A 27577-nucleotide genomic window follows, 5' to 3' on the forward strand; every position below is an offset into this window, starting at 1 on the left:
TATGAGTTACACCAAATAAGGGAAAACCCCTGTTGAGTTTTGTAATTAGCAAACTTCAAAGCCAATTTCAATTGAGACCTCCTAGATTAAAAAGATAAGTTGACCCATGAGTTTTCTTCCGCTAAGCAGTGGCAAAATCGAATGCATTTCTCCTCAAAATGCCAAGTAATACAAGAAATCTTCCTATTTGTATGACATGTTGAGTCAGCATAGCAATAGGAATGATTCCTTAAAACTGAAGTAGCACATCGGTGTCACTGTCACGGTTAATGGGTAGCATACTTGTTTTTATATGTTAGCTGCAGCAATTTCTTAAGAAATAGAAACAAAATGTTAAAGGATGGTTATCCTTTTTTCCATTCTTCAGGCTTTTCGTATACTAGAAGCTCCTAAAAATGCATCATTGATTTATTTACTATACTTCATGTTAAAGTTATAATTGTCATTTATCAATCTTTTATTATCCATCTGTGCATTATCTGATTGCTAAACTAAGGTTTCTGGCAAATCAGATAGTAAACAAATCTCTCAATAAGTTTGCACCAGCAATAAAGTAGGCAAAGTTTTTCATCTAGCTAGCTATGAGATTGCTCTGTACATTAGCAAGAGGAAATATAAAAGGTAATATTCACAGAGTTAAAAACATAGCAAATCAATCTGTGAAGATCTCAAGTTTCTGGAACACCTTGTTGCCTTTGGTTATTTTTTGTAATATATGGCCCTGATTATTTCTGGCTAATTCAGTTTTCAGTTCATTCACTTATTCACTCCTACCAAAATGTTTCTTGGGTACCTCCTTTGTGCCAAGCAGTATGTTAGATTTTAGAAACACTGGGATATATTAAAAAATGGTTCCTGCTTCTGAAGCTTACAGCTTCATCAGGAAGTAGACAATAAACCAGGAAACAAACAAATCTATAACTGCCAGTTATACTAGTAGGGAGCTGGATGCAGTGCTACAGAAACATGGAGATAGCTTTCGATTAGGTGGTCATAGGAGGCTTCTCTGAGGAGGCAGCATGTGATCCAGGACCTGAAAGGAAGTGTCAGGATGAATTTTTGGTACACAGAAGGGTGGGTTTTATCTGTAAAATAAGTTCATTTAAATTTTACATTTAAAATTTGACTTATTGAAGTTATAAATTTTTTAAATCTTTCTAAAAATTTCAAATTTAGCCTATTCAGATTAGCTTATACATCTTATTCTATATATAAAGCTAGCAAATGTAAATATTTGGTTTCATTTAAAACCTTGGTGAATTAAATAGACTTTAAAACATTTTAAGCTGAACTTAGATTTAGTTATTCTCTATCGTTTAAAAGTATTTTAGTTGTCTGACTGTAAAAACTTCTTATTTCAGTAATTCTTATTATAACAAATTAAATTTTAAAGTATGATGAACCTTTAGTTCTCTTAAATGTTCTAAAACTGTACACGTAAATTATAGGTTTCGTCACTGCTAAAATTTCACTTAGTCACAAATCTAAGTCAATTTTTCCATTATATATTTTAAATTAGAATTGCTTGTCTGACCTGTTACTCAAATTGGCCAAAGTTATCCCACAGTTTAAAAGTATTAAAGTACCACATTCACAGATGGCATTTTTTAATGTACAAGAAATACTCGCTATGGTTTTGACTCTTTAAAAAATGCCTCTTTTAAGCTCTGCTATGGTTGAAAGATAGTTGTATCCCTCAGAACAGTTTGGGGGGTTATGTTCTCATGTAACATCTGAGTTGCTTTAACTTGCTGAGAGGTTTCTCTAATCTTCATGATTAGAGGAATTCAGCAAGGACAATGTCACCCTTACCTATGATCATGATTGTCCAGAGCCACCTTTTATCATTACTTAAAGAAGCCCATGGTCACCTGGATTCTAACCTCACTTTGCTTTTATTCTCTGTTCACTGGGAGGGGCCTGCAACCTGTACCCAAACTATCATTTGATTACATTCTACATATCTTTGGATCTAAAGATGCCCACATTCCTTTCTCTCTCTCTCTCTCTCTCTCCCCCCTTCCTTCCTTCTTTCCTTCCTTCTTTCCTTCCTTCCTTCCTTCCTTCCTTCCTTCCTTCCTTCCTTCCTTCCTTCCTTCCTTCCTTCCTTCCTTCCTTCCCTCCTTCCCTTTCTCTCTCTCTGTATCTCTCTTTCTTTCTTTCTTCCTTTCTTCCTTTCTTTCTTTTTTTGAGTAGAGATGGGGTTTTGCCATGTTGACCAGGCTAGTCTCAAACTCCTGACCCTTAGGTGACCCGCCTGCCTTGGCGTCCTAAACTGCTGGGGTTACAGGCGTGAGCCACCGCGCCTGGCCTCCTTTCACTTATTTCTTACTTCTTGGGACCCCACACTCTTACAGATATTGAAATGCTACCTACTTGAATTTCATATATCCCTGGCTTTGCCTGATTATTAGATCAGTTTCCAAGATCATTCTACAAGAAGGAGCCAGCAGTGTGGGCAGGGGAGACTTCTAGTTCTAGGACAAGGCCCTCTTTTGTTTTCTTAATTTCTTTGACATTTACCGCTACCGCTCTCTTCACTTTTGTGTCCTAATCCTAAATTTTAGTTCATATTTGGTCAACAAATCGCCTTGCAGCTAGAAGATTTTTTTTTTTTTTTTTTTTTTTTTTTTTTGAGGCAGTGTCTCACTCTGTCACCCAGGCTGGAGTGCAGTGGTACAGACACGGCTCGGCTCACTGCAGCTTTGACCTCCTGGGCTCAAGCCACCCTCCTGCCTCAGCCTCCCAAGTTGCTGGGAACACAGGTACACACCACCATACCTGGCCAATTAAAAGAATTTTTTTTATATATATATAGAGACAGGGTCTCACCACATTGCCCAGGCTGTTCTCAAACTCTCGGACTCAAGCAATCCTCCTGCCTCAGCTTCCCAAAATGCTGGGATTATAGATGTGAGCCACTGTGCCTGGCCTTGGCAGATTTTTTTTAAATCTCTACAATAATTCTTCAGATCTTTATTGAACACCTGTTAAGAACAAAGCGATAGACTCTCCAGAACCAAGAACCCAAGAACACAACAACTTGGCATGGCTCCTGCCTTTGGGGGAATTTGCAGCTCTAGTGGCAGAAATAAGATGTATTAACCAGTTCTAAAACAAAATATAATGGGTTAAGTGCTAATAAGGAGACAGAAACAGATCTCTGTGGGAACCTGGAAGAGGGTTATTGTGTTGGAGAAATGGAGACATACCTCAAGTGGCCAGAGGGAGCAGGAATTTTGAGAGGCAAAGGAAAGGTCACATGAGAAAAAGTGGACTTTCCAGGAGATTCTAGGAGGGAATATTGTTGGTACAAGCTATGAATGTATGCCAAAGAAGGGAAAACAGTGGGAGGGATAAAGAGGGAGCCCGGGAAGTGGAGGCTGCAGTGAGCCCTGATTGCACCCCTGCATTCCGGCCTGGGCCACAGAGACCCTGTCTCAAAAAACAAACAACAAACAAAATGAAGAAGAATAAGGTTGGGACCGGATTATGGAAGAGGAAACCCTGGCTGCTGTTCTGTGCTATGACGAATGGAAATGCACAGCCATTAACTTTTCTGGAGATAATCTGTCTCAGAGACAATCAGAGTAAGCTAGAATTTAGTCCATGAGATTGACTTTCCTTTTCTCCACTCTATCTACATAAAAGTGTTATCAAAGAAAGCATTTTGAGTGTGAAACAAAATGTACATTCCTGGTATCTAACGACTCCCTCCTTGGTAAAATTTCATCTTCTACAGAGAGAACGTTAATTTGTTCAGGCCTCTAGGATTCCATGTGGAGCCTGCAGGCTAGATGAATGGATATTTCTGTCTAGATAATTGTAATACCACCAGAAATGATAGACACTGGGGAGAACATGGCTTACTGGTTAAGAGATATAACCAAAGAAATCATTGATTTGTGTAAACAGATAATTACCCCTCCCCCACCCTTTTCTTTTAGGTGGAGTGTCGCTCTGTCACCCAGTCTAGAGTGCAGTGGTGTGATCTTGGCTCACTGCAACCTCCGCCTCCCAGGTTCAAACAATTCTCTGCTTTAGCCTCCTGAGTAGCTGGGATTACAGGTGCCTGCCACCATGCCCGACTAATTTTGGTATTTTTAGTAGACGTGGGGTTTCACCATCTTGGCCAGTCTGGTCTTGAACTCCTGACCTAATGATCCACCTGCCTTGGCCTCCCAAAGTGTTGGGATTACAGGTGTGAGCCACCACGCCCAGCCTGTGTTTTTTTTTTTTTTTTTTTTTTTTTTAAATTAGAGACAGGGTCTCACCCTGTCGCCTGGGCTGGAGTGCACTGGCACAATCATAGCTCACTGCAGTCTCAGTCCTGGGCTCAGGTGATCCTCCTGCCTCAGCCTCCTTAGTAGCTGGGACTATAGTTAGACACCAGGCTAACCCAAATAGCATACAAAACAAAATTAAAGAGCGTAATGAGAGCGTTTATATATAGCAGCACAATATCCATGGACTGGTATGGCCATGGTGCAGGCTCTATAGCCACCTCTGGGCTGGTTTTCTTTAGTGTCATCACTGTCATGTTGCAAAAGCAGTCTCAACACCCAGCCTAGTTTCCTCTCTGCAGGATTTACATCCTTGTCCTACTGTCCCTCTAGCTTAATAGCATGCTCACACTCTTAACATGGATTGAAAAAAGACCTGAGATCTTAACATATTTTCAAAAGGATCAGGATCTTCCAGCACCCTAATTCTCTAAATTCTCTCAGCCTCAGTACACATCCTCACATAAATGTCTTCATCACCACCACCACCCTCCAACACACACAAAATAACAAATCAAACTATGGTAGAATCTGGTTTTTAAAATTTAGGCTAGAAAGGATCACAGTTAATTTCCCTTGTTTTTCTTATGACTCCTAAGTAACTTTTAATCACCACTATCCACACCTGAGTCCTTCCCCCTCCATATTTGTACTTAGAACTCACAACCTCAGAAGCCTTCAGCTGGGTGCCCCCTGCTTAGGGATATCCCCATGCAGAGGCCCCAGTAAGCGCAGAGCTGATGCTATCAATCTGTAGAGTAGTGAAACAATATTCTAGATCTGTAGGGATCACCTGAGTTTCTAAGTGCCCTATAAAATTGTACTGCCCCTCTAAAACAGGTCATACTTAAAATTTGTTTTAGAGAAGATGAAGCTAATGAGGAAACTGAGGCATAGGCAGGTTAAGTAGCTGGCTCAGAACCACAAAATAAGTCAAAAAGGATGAACCAGGGAGAAAGAGAACCATTATGCATACACTCAAACTGCTAAGCCATGTTTCTTAAAAGAACCCTCACCAAGGAGAATAAAAATGAAAGGGGTTTTGAAAGGCTCACAGAAATATTAACTTTTTTCTAGGAGCTTCTTTGAATTGTATTAACTTGATGATTTATTAGTAATTTACTGTCATGCTACATTAGTGCTGTCTGATAACGACATTGTTTCTGTTAATATCGTACGAATGAGGAATGAGATTTGTGGCTTTGCTTTCGTTGCCTAACAGCTAACAGCCACCCTCATAGGGTATCACACAGAGGGGCAAAAGGAGCCTGTGGAGAAGCAATAATATAAATAGTTCCTCTTGTGGGATTCTAGGAATTCTGCCTTTGTTGGAGTTTTTGTTTTTGTTGTTATTATGGTTATTATGGGGCTTCCATCTGAAGAAGAGGTTTTCTAAGTGAATAATTCTGCCTATCTGGTTTGTTGCTGATTTGTCTTGTTTTGTTTTGTCAGATAATACCTCTCTAGTACAGTAGATTCACCAGAGTAACCACAAACAAGAAAGAAAGAACTGGCTGACCTTAAAGCCTGAGAAAGTCACTTAAATATTGTGTGGCCTTAGGCAAGGCCAGGTCTCAGAGAATAGTTAGAACACTCACTGATAATCGAAAACTTACTTTTTCTTAACTGTTCAAAGATGTTCAGTGATTTTTAAAAATAGTAAAATATATAAGAAACTGAAATATATTTCTTCATGTTAAGGAGTTTCTTAGACAATTAAAGTGATATCTAAATATTATCTTGCTTTCTGTGCCTTTGTGGACGAGATTTCCCCATTCACATGACTGACAGAGGTGAAATTTACATTCAGAATGTGAGATTTATTTAAAGCTGTCTTAAAATTTCCTTAGAACTAGAAATGGGCCGGGCATGGTGGCTCACACCGGTAATCTCAGCACTTTGAGAGGCTGAGGCAGGGGGATCACTTGAGGTCAGGAGTTCGAGACTAACCTGGCCAACATGGTGAAACCCTGTTTCTACTAAAAGTACAGAAATTAGCCGGGCATGCTGGCATGCACTTGTAATCCCAGCTACTCGGGAGGCTGACACAGGAGAATCGCTTGAACGTGGTAGGTGGAAGTTGCAGTGAGCTGAGATCGCACCACTGTACTCCAGCCTGGGCGATGGAATGAGACTCTGTCTAAAAAAAAAAGAAAGAAAGAAAAAAAAAGAACTAGAAATGCTTCTTATAAGGAGACATTTTAACATCGTCCTCCAAAATCCACGTTTTTGTCTCGTACCTGAATAGATATCAAACTGTATGAGACAAATCATCCCCTTCTTCAGTAAGCAGCAGAAACAAAGTTTGTTGTCACTGAGCTTTTAAACGCAAGTAAAAGTTTGTTCATACTTCAGATACATATATACAAAAAGCATGTTAATGTCCTACTTAAGTATTCCTAGAAATGAGTGGAAACTTGTCCTCAGCCATTTACTTGAGGTCGCTAAGAAAAAGTAATTGATCTACTGAGAGTTACCTGCTGGAATTTAAATAATACTCAGGTTAGTTATTAGCAATGAGAACTTTGCCTTAAGGGGGCAGAGAGATGGGAGGGGAGGGAAACAGTGGGTAGGGTGGGTGGTGCTTCCCATTTCTCGTTTGTGTGTGGCTGCACAGCTGGAACTTATTTTACCTCCCTTGTCCCGAAGTTTACTCTAATTATTTGTTCCCTGTTACAGTTCCCTGGTGTTAAAACCAAGTTTTAACTTGCAGAATATGTTTTTCTATCCCTCTTGTTATGTGGTGGGAAACACATTCCTTTTCTTATTCTAATTTTTAAAAGAAACATCCCCAGAGTCATACCAAAGTTTCTAATATTTACATGATATTCTTAATTTCTCCAAGGCCTCTATCTTTACTTAGTGACCTCCTTTCTAAATTTTACATCTTGGGCTCTGACCTTAACCTGCCCATGATTTAAGTCTTGAGACACAGTGGACTGCAAAAGAAGAAATGTGTTGGCAAATTTAGCAGCTCCTGGGGTTGCACCATGAATGCAAGCTTGGTAAACCAGGGCCATGAGCAAGTCATTAAAACACGTGACTTTTAAATCCCAGAAGTTAGAATGGGTGAGAAGTATTTCATCATAACACATGATTTTGTTCTTTATATGAAAATTAAGTATCCTATGGTGCTTTTAAAAAAGGGCACATAGCCATTTGCAAATTATTGCTCTAGTATTCTTCCCTTAGAAGAGGCCTAACTTTTGTTTTAAGAAGTTTTCTGTGGATCTGGTAACCATTTTCCAAGTCCATATGGCTTTGGTTAATCTCTATTCTGTTCCCACCACTTCTTCTGTTTCCCCACTCCACTCATATACACAAACTGGATTTTATTGATTTGTCAAATTTTAGGAGATATTTCTAGTAGTACCATCTATTTAAACGGGCTTTAGTTTTTCAGCATTTATTGTGAATGGAATATTAATGCTTAATTCCACCTTCACCTGCCTAATTTGCATATATTTGTGTTGTATGTTGAACTGCATGAAAAACCTACAGGGGAAAAAACTGGGCCGTGCTAACAGCTAATAGCCTATCTTTTCTTTTGACTTGCACAAATTGAGAAATATTGCCTGTGGCAAACATAATGGAAAACTGCATTTTTAGTGCCCCCACACACACTCATTTCTTTAAAAAGAAGAAAGCGGCTGAATATTCTTCAAAATAAAACTTCCCAAAGTACCCAGATTGACATGGGACACAGAAAAGGAGGATTTTGGCTTTCAGAATTAAGATTTGAAGCTGAATAAGGTTAGGCAGAGATGTTAAGGTTGACTAATGAGTACAGTGTTGGGCCTGAAAATGTGAAAGAAATACAATATTTCCCTCCTTTTCTGCTAAAAGTTTGGTACTTCGTAAAGAAGAATGGTTGTTACCTTAATAATCAGGGAACTTTTGAGTTGTTTGAAGTCTCATAATCTTTGTATTTAACTTGATGGCCTGTGTAGAAGATAACTAATAGGAGTTTTTTTTTAATAGTAAGAGAAGTTTTAACTTATTTTAAAATCCTTTCAGGTATTTTTAAAGACTACCTTTGCATTCTATTTCTCCTATTTGAAGAAAGGCATTCTCCTTAAGATTTGTGTTCACATTTTGTATCCACTCATTTTGGTTTCCCCAGCAGTTCAGAGTTAAAATGAGACATCATGTAATTGCAAAGAACAGCACAGGTTGGCTGCCTTAGCAAAAGCAAACTAAGCTGCATAGGAAGGAAAATGAAAGACACTTTTTAAATGCTGGAGTGAGAACATTTAAATTGATACGTCTTGTCGTATTTCTTCAACAGCAGCTTATAATTACCTTTCTTCAAGGCATATTTTAAGTGGACTTGTAACAGTAGCTTGAAATGTAAACTAGTAAGGGATCCAGTTGCAGAATCAGGAGTGTGCAGCTCTGTGGGAGCAAGGGCATGCTGGCCATTAGCAGAGCATGCCGGAGTGTCTTCGTCCTTCAGTCCGAAGTTGGCTTGAAGCCTTTAATTACACAGATTTGTTAGTGTACAGCATTGTATCAGCTCTTGATGAAAAAATTACCCCCAAATTTTGTGGCTAAAACATGTATTATTCCACAGTTTCCGTGGACCAGGAATCCAGGGGCAGCGTAGCTGGATCCTTTGGGTTTCTCCTAAGGCAACAGTCATCTCAAGGCTCAGCGAGAAGGATTCACTTTCCAGCTCACTCACCCGATTGTTAGCCGATTCAGTTCCTTGTGGGTTGTTGAACTATGACATCAGTTCCTTGCACCTCTTGGCTGGAAGTCTCCCTTAGTTTCTTGCTACATGGTCCTCTCCATTGGAAATCTCACAATATGGTACCTTGTTTCATGAGCAAAAGACAGAGTGTTCGCTAGAAGTAAGGCACAGTCTTTTGTAACATAATCAGAGTGACAACCCATCACTTTTGCAGTGTTCTGCTCATTAGAAGCAAGTTAATAGGTTCAGCGCCCTCTCAAGGGAAGGGGATTATACAAAGGCCTGCCTACAGGAAGTTGGGGATCACTGGGAGCCATGTCAGAAGCTGCCTGCCACAAGCATCATGGCAGTACCTGAAGGGATGTGTTCTCTACTCTGTCTGAAGGATAGACCTATGATGAATTGTGGTGTGAATGTTACATATATTTGCATTGCTAATTATAACTTTTAGAAGTGCTGATTTGGGGCACTGAATATGGTCACTTTTCTATACCAAATTGGCTAAGTGCTGAGTCACACTCACCTGAGCCCCAGGAGACCAAGATTTTTGGGAAGGCTAAAGTTAGAGCCCCTGTCTGAGGTCATGGAACAGAGTAAAAGTAAGGGGCCCTCACGGCCTTATTAGCGAGGTACTCTAAACACAGAGAACCAGAGAGTCTCCAGCTTGTATTTCATTATGTGTTATAAGGTTTTGATTGGTACTTTGCAGCTCATTCGGGGGAAGGGACTCTATGGATTGATTTATAAAGTTGCTATTAAGATAATGGAATGGAATGATTATGCTTGTTTTAATTGTCCCCATATCCCTATTCCCAGCTTCCTGACTCCAGTATACACTTTAAGGAGTAAACTGAGTAAATGGATGTGAATTTGGATTATGCGGCGGCTGTTTAAGACATTTCTCATTTTAAGTTGAAAAATCCTATTAGAAAATCCGTGTATCTTTAGAGGAAGATTTCAGATCTAGATTTTTTTCACCTGTTTGCAAGTCACTGCCTCTTTTTGGTTGCCAAAGCTCCGATTTGGAAATTTAGGGATAAAATGTCTTCTGTCCCAGTTGCTGCTGGTTAGCTTCTGGAGGACCTGTGAAGCCTCTGATAAACATGTCTGGTACACACTCTTGCTTCCTGCCCAGAGCTGCACTGGCTCTTCATGTGAACCTCAGCTATCACATGGATCCCTCCAGGGTACCCTAAACTGTGGTTCATATTTATGTCCCAGCTTGAAGAAGCACAACACAAAGGCAGGGACAGTTTGAAATCTTATATCTCGTCACATGCACAGCACCTAATAAAGAAGCTGATACATAGTAGGCATTTTATTTTATTTATTTATTTTTGATACAGAGTCTAGCTCTGTTGCTGGGCTGGAGTACAGTAGCTCAATCTCAGCTCACTGCAACCTCCACCTCCTGGACTCAAGCAATTCTCATGCCTCAGCCTCCCGAGTAGCTGGGATTACAAGTGTGTGCCCCTATGCCCGGCTAATTTTTGCATTTTTAATAGAGACAGGGTTTTGCCAAGTTGGCCAGGCTGGTCTCGATCTCCTGGCCTTAAGTGATCCATCCACCTTGGCCTCCCACGGTGTTAGGATTGTAGGCATGAACCACTGCACCCAGCCCATAGTAGGCATTTTAAAAGCATTTGAAATGGTAGATGAAGCTGCAGTAATATGTAATGGATTTTTATAATTATTCACTATCAACTTTCAACATCGACTATTCATTTTCTAAGGAAAGCAGCACAAGAAGTTATATATAGTGAATATAATTTATGTATATAAATTTATATATATTTATGTATATAATTTATGTATAAAATGCTTACATATTTGCTTTTAACTAAGATAAAGTTGGCTTTTAACTAAGACAAAGTGATGTATCTCTAGAGCCCTAAGGATTAATACTACCTACCTCCTGACAAAAACAAGGCGTGTTTTAAGATTTTACTCCCTCATTTCCATCCTCTGCTCTATCTATTGCTCATAAATTGATCCTGAGATTTTCTTTATAAGTTTAGTAGTGGGAATATTATATGTTTCAATTCCTCTGTTATGTTTTGTTTTTAGTGCTCAGTCCTCTGCCTTTTGCTTATTGTGATTAGTAATGCACTTATATCTTCAAATAGTACTAAAAATTAATCATCTGTATATTTAAGTTGGTATAAAGGTATCCTTTGTCAGCCAGGAAGTGTGTGGTGAAAGAACCTTGAGCATAACATAGAGGAAAACCACACTCTCACTTTATTAAACCTTACATTTAAAAAATAGAGTTTTGATACTATATGGAAAAAGTTTTCATCTTTTTGGATTTTTTGTTTGTTTTTCAAGGTGTTAAATAAGAAACCCAAGTTATACTGAGCTAGTAAGGCACACTTCTCAGGTTGTCTTGAAGGGTTAGGAGTTTACTCCTTGAGCTCAGGCCAGTGATGCAGTGATGACAGAGTCAATCCATGGCGTGCAATCTGTGTTGTGTACTAACATATCACATTGTATGCTAATATTCTTTGTTCATAAATTTTTCTAAGGATTAGAGTATAATAGTCAAACAGTATCACAAGGCATCAGCCACATTTTCTGGTGATAGAAAATAAGGAAGTAATGGGGCAGGTTGTTAGGGAAGAGAGGTTTTTATTTTATGTGTCATATAAATACAAATACATTCGATATTTTTAATTTACAGAAGTATGTAGCACATCCACTAGCTAAGACTATGTCCCTCCTTGAGAGCTCATGAGAGAACTCTCCAGTTTTTTCCTGGATGGCTTATCATTTGCTCTTTAGTTATTCCCATGTGCCCTACAATAATTTTCATGTCCTGGATTTATTTCTCCTATATGCAAATCTGAAAGACCTGTACTAAATCCAAGAAGCTCCTCCCTAAACCAATTAAGCATTTGATTTTGTCTTCACCATGTTTATCTAGCAGTATCATCTGTAAAGTCAGTTATTTGCATGTAGCAAATCAAGTTCGTGAGGCTTGAAGTGAGTTCATCTCAGCTCGGAAATTCATAGAACAGCAGTGTGAACATCCATGTGTCACTTTTTTCACACTAACTCTCATGAATAAGACATATACTCCCTCAAGAACCCGTGGTTTTCCTAATGAATTGGAGTCACCTATGTGTACTGTATTTGCGACATGCACATTTGCAGTTGAGGTCCACAGGAAGGACACCATTTCCTGGATCAAACCGCAGAGTGCAAATATTGTGCCCTAAATAACACACTAGTTACTGTAAATGTCAGTAGAGGGAGTTTTTCTGACTTTGATTTAATGAAAGCCTACAGCAAAGCCAGCTGTTAGCACTTCTTAACTGCTTGTCAGAGCAACCAGGGGAGATAGGGAGGACCAAAAACACTTTTTCTCTATACTTTTGTTTTAAAATTAAAGTAGTTTTCAACAGGTGTTGAATAGGGACACTGGGGGCTCTATACTACTTGACATTATTTAGTTGGTGAATTTAGTTCTCCTCCAGGAGAGTTACTTGGATCTAGAATTACATAAGGAGATTGTATAAAATGTGTTTGCAAGTTTGTATATTGAATCCTCTCACCTGCAAAAGAAGCATTTTTGTGTTCTGGGCTCCCCATGAGGAATAATTTAAAAATAAAGGAAAGAGAAGACACACCAAATGCCGATCCCTCGCTTTGTCACTTTGGGTATTGCCAAACTAATTGTAAGCCATGTGTGATTTGATGGATGTCATCTGCTTTTTCTGAACAAAGAAACCACTTGAAGCAAACACATAGGGAGGAAAGTATGCGACGCTCGTTTCTGTAATTTTTTTCATTTCTAGAATGCATTAGTAAATACATGTGGTTGTGAAGGGCCTTACTGCCCTTGGAAATTCCTTTGACATTTTGCTGTGTGTACAGAGGGGAGATAATCTTTCAACCGTAGGGAAAGTTTACAGTCTTATTATCTTGAAGAGGAGAAGAAAGTTTCTTCCTCAAGTGATTTATAACTTGAAACATGCTGTCATGTTTTGGTAAGCCCACTTTATTAATTCCATCCTTCTCTGTGGCAAATTAAAAAAAAAATACATGTACCATTGCAACATAGTGCTTTCTCAATAGCATATTGTACTTATAATAGCATGATGGAAGTTACCGGGCTTGGGTTAGTCATATAGAATGCAGAGCCAAGTTCTGAGTAAAACCTCTAATTGAATTACCTGCAAAAGCACTGACAGACAAGCTTTCAGGACGGACAAAGCTCTGCTTTCCCGAGCAGAAATAGGTCATGTTTAAGTCTGCCTTGTAACTCTCTGTTATTGGTTTTTGCCGGCACTTTCACCTCATGCCTCTGTTGGGCCCCTTTTCCTGCAGCAGAGGAGGAGCAGCTCTGTGAAAGCCAGAGGGCTCACACATTATCCTCTCGATTTAGAGAAAATTGATAACAGATCAAGTTAAATGGAAGAGCCTTTGAAATAAAAATCCAAAGTATTTCTTCACAGATTACTCAGATTCTTGCATGATTCTTTTATTGTATTGAAAAGAGAAGATCAGGATATGAAAGTAGCCTTTCTGTAGCAGTGAGACCTGAAAAGTACTGTTTGTTTTAATTTGGGGGAAGAATTAGAGAAAGTTCCTGTTGTCCAAATCAGGGAAGAATTTATTGTCCATCATGTGTATGTGAAAATGAAGAGTAATGTGTTGTTGTTCTCTTCTTTCTCTCCTGCTCTCTCTCTGTGTTATCTACAGCCTCTGCAATCCCAGATAATGGAAGAAGGTCCTGTCTAAAGCTCAAAGTCTTTGTGAGACCAACAAGTAAGTTCACTAGAATGAGCTTCAGAGGGTGGCTTCACTGCGCATGCTTTATTGTGTGGTCTGGTTCACAGCGGTAAAACTTTTTTTACTGTTAAATCTTGTGTGGTATCTGTTTTGTATATCAACATTCATATTTTAGTTTCCATCATATTTTTTCTCATTCTTCATGATGCTTTTACTTAAGTACACAGCAGTTGCTAACTTGTTGTTTCTTAGACTGTTGTACATGCAGAGCAAATGGGAACAATATTGGCATTTAGAACATGCCATTGATTGCAAAACAATCTTTACATAAAAAAAGAAAAAAAGGAGAGAAAGAAAAAAGAAAGAAATGGGAGTTTAAGGGTGTCTTCACTAACATATTTGGCTGTTATCTCTATTTTTGTTATAGATAGCTGTATGAAAACTATAGGTGTTCATGATCGTGTTTTCGATGTTAACGACAAAGTAGAAAATTCATTAGAACCAGCAGGTTAGTATGCTTAGAGAATCTCTTTTAACAAATGCATCTATTTCTCTGGTGCTTCAGTATTTTTTTCCTTTCTTCCTCTCTGCATGTTTGCATGGTATAGTTGTTGTTCTGCTTTTGCTCATTGCTAGCGATGCTAATATGACTTATATTCTACCTCATTCCTCCAGTATCTTTGTGTAATGCATGTTAGATAAAATAAAACTTTTCTTTTTTGGAATGGGTTTGAGCTAATGCAGTATCCTAATATAGAAGCCCCATCAGAATGCTAAAATCTCACTGCCTTTTACCATATCCTCAGAGCATGCTGGTGAATCACTGTGAATATTAAAGGTTCTGTTTTCATATAAGACACAAAACATTTCTATTGTATATGTTCATAAAATTTTATTTTTTATGTCCAAATCTATAGATAAAAGTAGTAAGACTATTGCACAAAATAGAAACTAATTCAACATATTTAGTTTTCTCTAGAAATTTACATGCATCATTGAACTGACCTAAGGAACTTTATTTTATTTAAATATTATTTTAGCTATTGTCAATAGTAATTGGTCTAGAGAAGTATAATCACATTGCTACCACAAATTCACACATCTCTTGCTGCCACAAATGTACCAGTAGCCTGTTAAGCCAAATGTGATCCTTGATTACCGAGGCAAAATAAGTTTTAAGGATAAATAAAATTTTTCTACTATTGACTTCCACACTCCTAATGTTTCCCATAACTAAAGAAAAATAAAACCCATCAAAGCACTCATTGAGGCATTTAGTCTGTCGCATACTATGGATAATGAGAACATGTAAACTATTCATTTGGTTATCAATTCAGTCTGGCCATTTAATGAAACTAGATTCACTGGGAGGTGTGGTCACCCTCTGCCAACTGCTTATGGAGGAGTGTGCCTGGAGGCCCTGTGTGTTCCCTTCCTCTGTGGTGTCCTCTTCTCCCCTACCTGCTCCAGATCTTCACTGGTTTCCTTACCCATCTCCCTTGATCATCTCAAAGCTTAAGGACAATAAAATGTTTTCCTCTTCATGGAGAGATTTGAGCCCCCTTATGTAAATGGAGATTTTTTTTTTTTTTCTTTTTGTAGTAGAAATTTCTCTTCCTTATGGTCCTAGAAACTAACAGGCATTGAGGTCCACTTTTTCCTCCAATGTTGTAACCAGGACTGCACAGTCAATGAGCCTTAGGGAAACTTACCCTGAGTAAATGCTGTGCCTCAGGACATACAATAGCTTGCCCGTTATAACTGACAGAAAGAGTTAGAGTTTTTTCCCTGAAGCATTCTCGTTTTTCTAAGGCAGGCATCTCACCCAGAGCGCAAATGAGAGGTGTGTACAATGAGCTCTCTGAGGTCTTATTGGCTCCCCAGGGATCAGTTAGCTGCTTTAGAAAGTTTTAAGGAATGAATGCTGACATGAAGACATTTTAATTGTGTCCTGGAAATCTGGAGCCATGACTTTGGCTTCTTAAGGTACCAGAGTCCTCACAATTGGGGACTTGGGCCATCAGAGGATCTGCAAGTTACTCAGTATCTCCCTCAACAACCCCAGAGTCTACACTCTTCCTTCTGTGACTGAGGAGACTCACCCGTGCCACATTGCTGATTAGATAGATCCAGGGTTAATACTCAGATCTTCTGACTCCTATTCCAATATTAGTATCAAAGTAGTAGTCTCTTACCATTGCTAGAGGTATGTTCATAAAGAGGACTTAAGTCTCTTGGCTTTGTTAAGAAGCCACAAGAAGAATGAGCAGCATGTTCTAAACAAAAAAATTACCCAGGATTATGATCTATTGATACACATTGTACATAATGTAGGCATCTCTTTCCCATGGTTTTTTTTTCCCCAGGGAATCTCCACTGCCTGTCTACAGCATAGAAGGCTGCTTAGATACCTGACAGATTGCATATTTTTCTCTGGTAATGAAGAGGCACATGGAGGACCATCCTGCCATTAGGAAAATTACCTTTGAATTTCACTAACGATACAATGCAAGATATTAAGATGCCTTCGTGCATGAACATATGTCACTGTCTTTGCGGAAACAATGTTTTTTTTTCACTGAACATTTAAAATGCACAATGGCCCCAAATTGATGGACATGTAACTGCTGGAAGTTTGCAAAAGTTTGGCAGAATGTAGTTCAGTGTGTGCAAACGTGCGCTGGGGAGTAGAGCGTAGGTGTACATGCAGGAAAAGCTCCTTGAGTCAGTCAGAGCTATGTTTTAAGGGCTTGCTGGTGAGCAACTTCACTAACAAAGTGAGACAAGGTTGAGCCACAATTCCTGGCAATAAGCAAACAATAAGGAGTGAAGCACTGTGCCTCACACCTATAATCTCAGCAATTTGAGAGGCTGAGATGGGTGGATTGCTTGAGGCTGAGAGTTTGAGACCAACCTGGGCAACACTGTGTGACCTTGTCTTTCCAAAAAAAAAAAAAGAAGTGGTGTGTATGCCTGTAGTCTCAGCTACTTGGGAGACTGAGGCGGGAGGATTGCTTAAGCCCAGGAGTTCGAGGCTACAGTGAGCTATGATCATGCCACTGCACTCCATCCTGGGTGACAGAGCAAGATTCTGTCTCTAAGAAGAGAGAGAAAGTCCCGTCAGACTTGCAATTCTTCCCCACTGTGTCAAACCACTGAATGAAAGGGTATTTGCCTTCCCCCAGCTCCGGGTGTAGACCCAGTCTTTATGAACCCAGCAAGTCTGAAAGGATTCCACTGCATGATCTCAGCAATGTGTACTAATTCACCTGTCTTTGGAATGTATTTGTCTTTTTTGTTTGCTTGCACACTCTGCCTGCCAGTTTCCTATCATCAGGGATGCAGGATGATCTCAGGGCAGACATATGCCACATAACATGCTCCAAAATATTGCTAGTGCTCTCTCCATTAACCATTGAAACCCCCATGTTGTGGAATCCTGTAGCCAAGAGGCAAAACTTGATTTAGCTTCTGAAGAGGAACATTTTCTTCTCCCAAGCCCATGTTACAAGTGTTAGAAATTCTCTCATATTTAGGTGTACTTTTCATTGGGATAGATTTTGCCTATGAATTCCTCCTTAGAATTCTGAAATTGCTCAGATTTGCCCAAATGACAGCCAGTTTCTCATTTCACTTTTGGGGGCTGTAGAATTTCCCAACACTGGGAACCTGTTTTAATCAAAGGATGCTTTGTGGAATCCCAAATGAGGAACAGCGTGTTGCAGGAAGAAGAGAAGGATCCTGATGCCCTAATGGGACTGACTTTCCTTTTGTGGGGCAGGAAGATATATATTCGTTGGGTGCTTATAAAAGGTTAATTCCAGAGATTGTATATGATAAAAGGACTGAAAGGCCCACTTAGCCTCATACTTCACTTAGATGAAAAACAAAAGCCTTTCTCTCCATTACCCTGTAAGACCTATTCCCTGTGTCTTGTGCTGAGTAGACCTGGAATAATGGATAGCCCTCACTGTGTACATAGAAGGGACTAGGGTTGTGGTGAAGGGGTTCACACCGAAGATCTAAGTGCTAGCTGGGTACCTTTAACAGTACACTTGTAAACTATACAAGGAGAAGGATTGGGTAATATGCTAGTAAAAATAAGATAGAGAGGAATCCAATAGCTGATGCAATTTCAGGTATTTAAATATGTGATATTATGAAATGAACTCTGGAATCCTCAGGGTTTATGGTTATTTCACAATTAAGCCTGAAGTGCTCCATTGTTTTGATTGACAACATATTGGTGCTCTTAAGAAAGTGATTTGGATTTTAATTTCAGGGCTATTAAGGGCCTTTACTTCTACTTCCTGTTAACTACAGATTTAATTAATACACTTGCAAGGCTGAAAAAGAGCAGAGAATAGAGGAGAGTCTGAAGGTATTTGGCCACATTGTGGAGGACTTTATATATATTTTTTCTGCATCCATTTATCTTACCATCTTGCTTCCTAACCTTTTCTAGTCTCCTAGGCTAAAATCACTCCATGTAGATTCACTAAGGTCCAGGAAAAGGGAGCAAATTTGACAAGGGGATGCAACAGCTTTCATTCGAGGGAAGGCTAAAATGGTAAGAGCACTCCAGGGCAGGAGACTCAACACTAAGAAGACCTTTCTCATTGGGAATGGATGTGATGGACAGAAACATCCCAAACGAGCATATCTGAAGCAGAAGTCAGCCTGTGAACCTGAAAAGTGGTTACTTTAGGACAAATGTTAGGGAGTGTGATTCTACCCAGTGAACTAAAAGCACCCTTATTGTGACACGTGTGGTAGGAAAATATAAATGAGTTTAAAATAATGGTTAGTTAACCCGTTGAGGGGTTTGAGGTGGCCCCATCCGGGGTATTTAGGGATTATCCTTTGAGGTCAATATAATTGTGAACAACCACTAGAGCCTTGTTACCATTCTCTCTGACCCTTGAGCAATTCCCAGATGGCAACTGCTGAGCACCTACAGGAAGTTACCCTGATGCTGAGATAAAATTTGCACAGGGACTCACTATTGGCCCCCAGAATGTGTTATTCAGAGATCCTTAGTCTAAAAGCACAAGTGGCCAGGTATGGTGACTCCTGTCTATAATCCCAATGCTTTGGGAGGCCAGGGGAGGAGGTTGGTTGAGGCTAAGAGTTTGAGACCAGCCCGGGAGGCAAAGCAAAACCCTGTCTCTCTAAAAATGTTTTAAATTAGCCAGGCATGGTGGTTCACACCTGGAGTCCCAGCTACTTGGGAGGTTGAGGCAGGAGGATTGCTTGAGCCCGGGAGGTCAAGACTACAGTGAGCTGTGATTGGGCCACTGCACTCCAGTCTGCACAACAGAGCAAGACCTTACCTCTCAAAAACATTGATTAATTTAATTTAATTAACAGTAAAGAAAAGCATGTTAGACAGGTGGAAAGAAGAAGACAGGCAGCCCTGGAGCAGAGCATGGCTCCTAGGCAAGCCTCCAACCTCTCTTTGGTACTAATTGCTGCAGAGTTCCCATTTTGAAGTTAAGCCTGTTAATCATGCAGATCAGGAAGGCTATCCAAAGTCAGAGGCAGCCTCATAGAACACTTTATAGCTAAATAAAAGAAGCTTAACTCACTTAATCCATTTTATTTAGAGGAAAATTTGCATCCACGCTGATAATTTATGTGCCAAGCTTCAGCCCGATAAAAATAAAAATAGTCAAGTTCAAGTAATTTAATCTTAGAAATACAGGGTTTGTAATAGAGATAGCACCATAATTGACACCTAATTATAGGCAAACTAGTGGGCATAGGTTTATTGAAGTTTACTAGGCATGATGTATAGTTTATCTAAAATGCTGTTGTTTTGGCATTTAGTTTTTCATGTTTGAAAATTCGTCTAGGCATCCAACAACCAGGAAATCTACACTAATCCTATGAAACAGCTAAAAGAAGGGAAATGGGCAGTGCATTCTGCCCCACCCCCACCAACATGTCAGTTGCCTGCTTGTGACATCTTAGGTTTCAAAGGTACATTCACATATCTGAAATTTGTGCAAGGCATATCTGACTGCTGGCTAACCAAAGCAGCTCACGTGCCAAAGGTTACAGTGTATGCATAATTTTTCCCTTCAATTTTTAAGGAAAGTATTAATATTGCTGAGAAAGTCCAATTTTCTTTGCTGCTTCTTTGTTTGCTGTAAATAATGAGTGATTATGCAGACATGAAAGTCAATGGTGGCACAAGGTTCATTACCCTACTTTGCAGAGGGTGGCGAGGTCTGTTAACAGCAGGCTGCTGCAAGAGAGTTATTAAGGATGTGAAATCTCATTGGAATGTGTGCTTTCTATTTGAACAGATGACACCGTACATGAGTCAGCCGAGCCATCCCGCGGCGAGAACGCGGCACAAACACCAAGGATACCCAGCCGCCTTTTGGCAATCCTACTGTTCCTCCTGGCGATGCTTTTGACATTATAGCACAGTCTCCTCCCGTCACTTGTCACAGAAAACATCAGGGTCTTGGAACACCAGAGATCCACCTAACTGCTCATCCTAAGAAGGGACTTGTTATTGGGTTTTGGCAGATGTCAGATTTTTGTTTTCTTTCTTTCAGCCTGAATTCTAAGCAACAACTTGGGGCTGGGGGCCTAAACTTGTTCCTGCCTCCCTCACCCCCCCCACCCCCAGCCCTGGCCCCTGACTTCTCTCGCCCCTCCCAAATTAAATGGACTCCAGATGAAAATGCCAAATTGTCGTAGTGACACCAGTGGTTCGTCAGCTCCTGTGCATTCTCCTCTAAGAACTCACCTCCGGTAGCGCACTGTGTCAGCGGTCTATGGACAAGGAAGAGTAGTGGCAGATGCAGCCAGCGCTGGCTAGGCCCGGGAGGGTTTTGCTATCCTATACAATATTTATGCCTTCTCATTCAGAACTGTAAGATGATCGCGCAGGGCATCATGTCACCATGTCAGGTCCAGAGGGGAGGTATTAAGAATAGATATAATATTACACCATTTCCTATAGGAGTGTATAAATGAACTGGCTTCTAAAAGGTTGAGACACTGGGTTTTTTTTTAATATGACTGTCTTAAAGCATTCTTGACAGCAAAACTTGTGCTCTCTAAAAGAAGCCTTTTTTTTTTCTAGGAGGCAGGTTGGGTGTGGAATGCTAATACAGAGCAGGTGTGAAAACAGAGAAAACTACAGGTTTGCTGGGGGTGTGTATGTGTGAGTGCCTCTAATTTTTTTGGTGACTGGGCAGTGCACACCAGATATTTTTTCTTTGAATACAGATCACCATGGTGCTACAACTTTGTTTTTTTTTTAGAAACTCAAAGAGGCATTTTTATGAATAAAGTGACCTTCCCCAAGGCTGACAAGCCAGGGTTGATGAGTGCATAGTGGAATAGCTTTGGATGCTCCTCTGGGGGATGATGTATACCAAGGAGAGGACCGCAGTGGCCAGAGGAGACATGATTTGGCTTTGCTGGAGCGCCGGTGTGCTGTGGCCTTTCCCCGCCTCCCACCCTAGTACCCACGTTTTGCTCCACACTCCATGACTGCAGGGGCTCGGACACAAACCCCTGTCACCAGGAGAGTCAGTCAGCACGACTTGGGAGGGCTAAAGGGAAATTTGGAAATAAAATTCCAAAGTTTGGAGTAAAAAAATTCAAGTGTTGATTTTATATTCTTTCCCTTTCTGGCACAGCCTAAAGCATAGGGGGAACATGTGTTTATCTGTGGGAGATAAACAAGATGGAGTCCCAAAGACTTTAACAAAATATTTTTTTAAAAATCCACTAGAATAGAAAATACATTATTTAGATATACTTTATGCTGAGAGTGAGTATATATGCTTGTCCTATTTAAACTTGTGAGAAAAAGTGGTATCCCTTGATACATTTAGAAATATGGGGGCTATCTTGTTTCATTGTGGGGGTGGGGCAGAACGAGAATAAATGCAGGATGACCCTGTTGAAGGAATCTTAGCATGGCCAACAGGGGACATTTCCAGTAGATTACCAGGAAATGCAAGCCTCGGGGTTTCTACTGGTGGTGGGGCTGTCATGAACTTCAAAATCCAAAGCCTAGACAGGGAAAAGTGTTAGACCAATGGAAAAGGAATCCAACCTTTTTTTTTTTTTTTTTTTTTTTTTTTTTTTGCTATTGCACATGTCAACAGAAACCATGCCTTTCAAAGTAAGAAATGTGATGATCATGTAAAATGTGAAAAATTGAAAGCATTCCAGCAAAATAAGAATTTTTTATATCTTTGTTTTTTAAGATGTATATGTAAAAAAAAAGAGAAGGTCACATTATGGACAGACTTCGTGAATGGGAATTTGCTTAGAATTGTGAGTAGTTCTGAATTAGAAAAGTATGTGAATGAAAGGCAGCTGTAAACGTATTGCACCCTGGAGAGTTGTACACATGTTGAAATGTAATCTGGGCTTACCTGATCCATTTGGAGTGGATGTCACTGCCGAATCTGTTCTCACATGGAACCATGTGCGTGGGGTTGCCAGCCTCACAGATACAATCAATCCTATTCCCCCCTGACATCAGGAACTCCTCTGGAGTGGCAGAGTCTTATCACAGAAGGCAGCCACCATTTCACTGAAACAAAAGTTCACGGCATTCAATTCCTTTTTCCTTTAACTATTCATATACTTAGTACTCTCAGTAATATTCAGAAATACTTTTTTTTAAATAATTAATAGTTACAGGCTTGTTGGTCCAGTGGGATTTGGGTAGGGGGAGAAAGATACCTTCTAAAATGAATCAGTACAACCAAAATAATACTGCATGTTCTATAACCACAAGGAAATCAAATGATTCTGTAATGATTCCAGTTAGTCATAACTACGTTAGTAGTGCTAAATTCAATTTAGAAATGGTGACTTCTGTGGTATTCCTAGCATTTGTCTCTAACAAATGGTGAAATAATTACTCATGGCCCTCTCTGCCATTGTCTTTCATTTTTTCCACAGTGAAATTCGACCCCTTTACTTCACCATTCTGCCACTGCAAATTAAGTATAAAGAAAATAGCAAGACTATCCACACCAGTAGACAGTATGCTTCTCTACTTATAAGTGACGTAATCATAGCTAATGCACTTGCCATGGAGTTTTCAAGATGATTGGTGTCAGACGGTTTTCATTTTGTTTAAAAAGTGTTAGTGGCCTTTTGTGGTGTTGTTACAATCCTCTGGGGGCTTAGGAGGATGTTGATGCAACTTTGTAGATGCTTTTAATTTCAAAAACAACTCAAAAGTCTAAAGGGCAGTCATAGCTGCCACTCAGCCCCAGTTAGTCAAACCCCAGTGACCTTTGCCCCTGGTTGCCAAGGGCTTTGCAACATGAAGCAGGGAAATAAGGATCTGTCTGTTTAGTGGATACCGTGTATCCTTTAATAGACCAGGTAACAGTTCGTGTTAGTTTAGACTATTGTTTTGTACTGTACTTTCTTGGGTGGCAGAGGAAAGAAAAGTAAAACATTAAAAAAAAAAAAAAAAAAACACTGCGTTCTTTAAATTCTGTATTATTAGCAACCTCTGTTGTATATAGTGTTTGATAATAAAGTATTAATTTGATTCTTATGTCTTTTGTAAGTGAGAACAATAGACTTTCAGGATACAAAACATGCATTGAGGCTTTGAAACATCCAATGTGTACCGTGGCTGAAAACAAGAGTCACAAGTGGCTGAGACACTGCTCCATACAGGACTCGTGTGTGGCCATTGCCCACCCAATCTTATGACTCCATCATCTCGGGACCTGGAACAACATGACTTTTTTGATCAATATTTTGTCCTCAGTGTTTTCAAGGTCTGATGTTGGAGCCCTGTGGCCCACCCTCCCTTCTCCACCAGCATGTTGGTTTGAAAAGGATAGGGAATTTAGAAATGGTTCTGTACTTTGGTTTGGTTTGGTTTTCTGTGTGTGATTGTTTTCATGGACTGTTTTATTTTTTCCCAGGAAGAGTCTTTATCGATATCATGTGCAGCTCGCTCATGGAAATGGTTGCAAACCAATCAGTGTAGGAAGGTTCAATGGGGCTGTTTCCCTCTCCATGTCGTTGTGAAAGGAAGAGTCACACAGTACCTGTGGATTTTCAGGGACTCTGTTTTTCTCCGGTGCCTTAGCAACGGCAGCAGCCATTTGTATTAGTTTCAAATAATTAGAAAAACAGTTTTCAACTCCTCCTTTCCATTCATTGCTCTCAGAGTTGTGGTCACTGACTTTTCTTTTGAAAACCACCTCCACCAACACCCCCGTTTGCCTACACCACCCCCCTTTTACTTTATATGTTTAGTTTATTTTTTTGTCTCTCGCCTTCCTCCCACATTTTATTTCCCTTCAGAGCCGTGAATGGTCAGGTCTGTGTCTGGTTTGGCATCACTGAGTTTTTCCCATGCATTGGCCCCAGGGCTGCTAGGATGTGAGACAAATCTCCCTACAATGGGCTTGCTCCCATTGTCTGTACAGTTTAATAGATGCTGGCATGTCGGAGGTTACCCATGAGTCAAAATCCGCTTTCCATGCTTACTCTTGACACCCCATTGAAGCCACTCATTGTGTGTGCGTCTGGGTGTGAAGTCCAGCTCCGTGTGGTCCTGTGCTTGTACTGCCCTGCTTTGCAGTTCCTTTGCACTTACTCATCGAGTGCTGTTTTGAAATGCTGACATTATATAAACGTTAAAGAAAATGTAAAAAAAAAAAAAAAAAAAAAAAAAACCCACACACAAACAAACCCATACGATCTGTATTTGTATATACACGTGTCCGTACAAGTATACCTAAATAAAAATTAAAGATTTTCATCATTTTAATTGGATCCCTCCTTCTACTTCTTTGTTCCTTGAATGACGCCTTTATTTCAGGGGCTACTTGTACTCTGCTGATTTTTCAAAATCTTTGTGGACAGAAAAGATAATACAACATGCACAAGGGAAGGCCTGGGAAGCTCAAAGAATGCAGAGTTAGAAATGGCCAAGTATCTGGGCGCATTCCAGTTATTCTGATGAGAGAATAGTGAGATTTCAGCCTAGTCTCTGTATTTGAGCCTTAAAATAGGCACTATGACAAGCCCTGCATCCTAAAACGACTGTTAAATACAACAGGAGCTAAATACAAATTATATTCTGTTACTTTGCACGTAGTTTTTTCACCCCGTCAAGAAAAAGACCAAATAAGCATTTTCCCAGCAAATACACTGGAAGAAGAAAAGAAACAATAACAGTAATAATAATCACTTCAGTACTGCCCAAAGCCTCAATTCTCACAATCAAGGAAGAATTAACTTACTACCGTGTGACCTTAGGCAAGTCACACAGTATCTTTGGGACTCAGTTTCCTTATCTGTAAATAACAAGGTTGTATAAGAGATTTGTTTGATTTTCTCAATTCTACCCTTTTGGGGCACTGTAAAGCCCATTTTACATCTATGTGATGTGAGTGTTTTTGTCTTTGATGATGACATTGCTATAAGCACAATTTGACAATTTCATCTGTAGAAGAAAAAAGCATCAAATATCTCACATAATAGACACCTAATGCATTTCAAGACTTGGCTTTAATTACCCCATGTTAACATTAAACTCATTGAAAGCTTTTTATTATACTTAATTATTTGACAGGGCACTAAACACTAATTATAACTTACTGTAACCTTTTTTTGTTAATGAAGAATGACAGCTTTATAGAATGAGAAACAACTCACATTAAAAAATATGTACTGGACTACTTTATATGACATTTTCAAACCAGAACAGCATTACGTTATCATTATCATCTTCACCATCATCATCAAAAGCATTTAAGTGATCATGACATTGTGCTCAGTGCTGTGCAAAATAAAGTTAATGTTTACAGTCTGTACTTCCAAAGCTTACAACATAAGGCAGACATTACGGGTAAGCATGACATGATAGTGATTTGTAGGAAAGAAATAAAATTCAAGCATTTATATTATATATATAATAGGAGAGGTAAATACTTTTTAAAAAACATACGTCAATGGGAAAAAGTTTGGGATTATAGATTAGTAAAATTGAGTTAAAGGAAATTACATTTAAAATAGTCAAGATGGGGTTAGGGACTTCTTAGAAAATAGAGCACTTGAGTTAAAAGCATTGTAGGCTTTAAGAGAGTGGAGAAATGCATGGCGTAAATGTTCATGTTAGCCACAGAGGCTACTGTAGAAATGTGAAAACCCATCGCACCATCTGAATGTCACTGAAGCAAATTTTGGGTGTGTTGGTCCAGAGAAATCACACATTTCTTCCCCTAAGGAAGTAGGGGAAGTGAGGAGTAGATGACAATTTCAGATTCTGCTTTACAGAATAATCAGGTAGCTGCTCCTGAAACTGAGACTGTATCTACACCTAACTGTGAGATGTCTAGAACCTCATCGAGCGGGAAGGCTGGACACACACCCACACACAGATGAGGGAAATGGGATAAAATCCAGAAGATGCAAAGTGTTGCACACTCTAATGGAAAGCTGACTGGACCAGAGATGGGACAATGAGCAGGGCTGCACGAACACACCTAATCTGGTAACAAAGCATTTGGAATGCTCAAGTAATCTAAGGTGTTACATAAAAAGAATCACAGGGAAAATGTTGGAATCTAGATGTCTATGCATGTGGTGACTAAAACACACATGTATGTACCTGAATGTCTTATAGGAATGTGTATAATCTAGGTGTCATTTTAAAAGTTCAGTATAATCCTGATGAATTGCTCACTGACCATTCTAGCAGTTTCTTGAGAATTGTTTGCAAAACAATTTCTTAGAGATTGTTTGCAAAGATTAGTTTTGTATTCTGCTGATAACTATCCTTCAGGAAAGCACTGGCAAAAAATGCTATGAAAAGCATTATGATTTTTGCACATTCCCTTTGGAAAACAAGTATTTCTGAAAATTATTAGAAATAATTAATCTGGCCAATATTCTCCATCAGTTTTTATTTTGATACATTCTGCTATATTAAGTCATTCAGTGGTTAAATACATATGAGGGTCTATTTTTAAAATGGAGTTGTAACTGCTGGACTCTGTGAGCAGTACATTTGTATCAATTGCGCGTCTTTGTTTTATACAGATGATAAATGCATAAGATTAAAAAAAAAAAAAAGGAAATTGCATTGCCCAAGGAATTAGTCAAGGGCTTCACCAAGGGTTCATTTGGTTTGAGGGAGGTGATTAGCCAAGCCACTCTTTAAACAAATAGTATCTAATTAAAAACAGTGGGCTTGCTGAGAAATACAGCTTCCAGGTAAGTTCCCTTTCCCCCTCCTCCTTTCCAAACAGAATGCAGTTTCTAAGCCCTTTTATACAGAGTTTCTGGAGCCACTCCTAGCACTGGAGAAAGAAAAAGGAGTAAAGGCCTCATGTTCAGCATATTCCAACATAATGACCCTTTCAACAATTTTCTTCAGAGATTGTCACACTCCCTTCCCAAGAGCCTCAGTACATGCTGAGAGTAAAACATGATTTCACTACTTTTCATTAAATATGGCCCCGTCTTTCTCTCTAAGTGTCTCATGAGTTCTGCCATCTCACTCCCAGGATGGCATTAGTTGGTGTTCATGCTGATGGCAGGTCAACGAGGCAGTGCTACCCACTTTAAATAAAAATAAGTTTCAGTTCCTCTTCTTGTCATCTGCTTTTTTTGATCCAGAGTTTAGTTCCTAAACATGTAGTTTTCTGTAATATTAATGAGAAAACCCTTTCTAGCTCCATAACCCTCATCATGACAGCCCTGGGAAGAAGAGGCCAGCACCAGGGCTACGGTAGGAACCTGGGAGGCCCCAACCGTTTAGGGTAAACGTACCTCACTGAGGCTGTCAGTCTTTGTTAATTCAGAAGAATTCAATCTAGTGGGTGGCTCTCCAAGTCAATAA

At 39.6% G+C, this 27577-nt stretch overlaps 1 protein-coding gene across 3 annotated transcripts in view; it reads left to right on the plus strand.

Moving 5' to 3' along the window:
• EFNA5 (ephrin A5) overlaps positions 1-24499 on the plus strand; it is a 295452-nt gene extending 270953 nt beyond the window's left edge. For 2 of the 3 annotated variants that reach the window (XM_050794619.1, XM_050794620.1), the window contains 3 exons: positions 13681-13746; positions 14138-14218; positions 20022-24499. In XM_050794619.1, the coding sequence (XP_050650576.1) occupies positions 13681-13746; positions 14138-14218; positions 20022-20143 (269 nt within the window). In that variant the 3' untranslated portion in view covers positions 20144-24499. The remainder of the gene's footprint in view (positions 1-13680; positions 13747-14137; positions 14219-20021) is intronic. The other variant, XM_050794621.1, reaches the window with a different exon arrangement.
• The last annotated feature ends 3078 nt before the right edge of the window (positions 24500-27577 follow it).

This window comes from Macaca thibetana, chromosome 6 (genome assembly GCF_024542745.1).
Source record: "Macaca thibetana thibetana isolate TM-01 chromosome 6, ASM2454274v1, whole genome shotgun sequence".
Classification (NCBI taxonomy): domain Eukaryota; kingdom Metazoa; phylum Chordata; class Mammalia; order Primates; family Cercopithecidae; genus Macaca; species Macaca thibetana.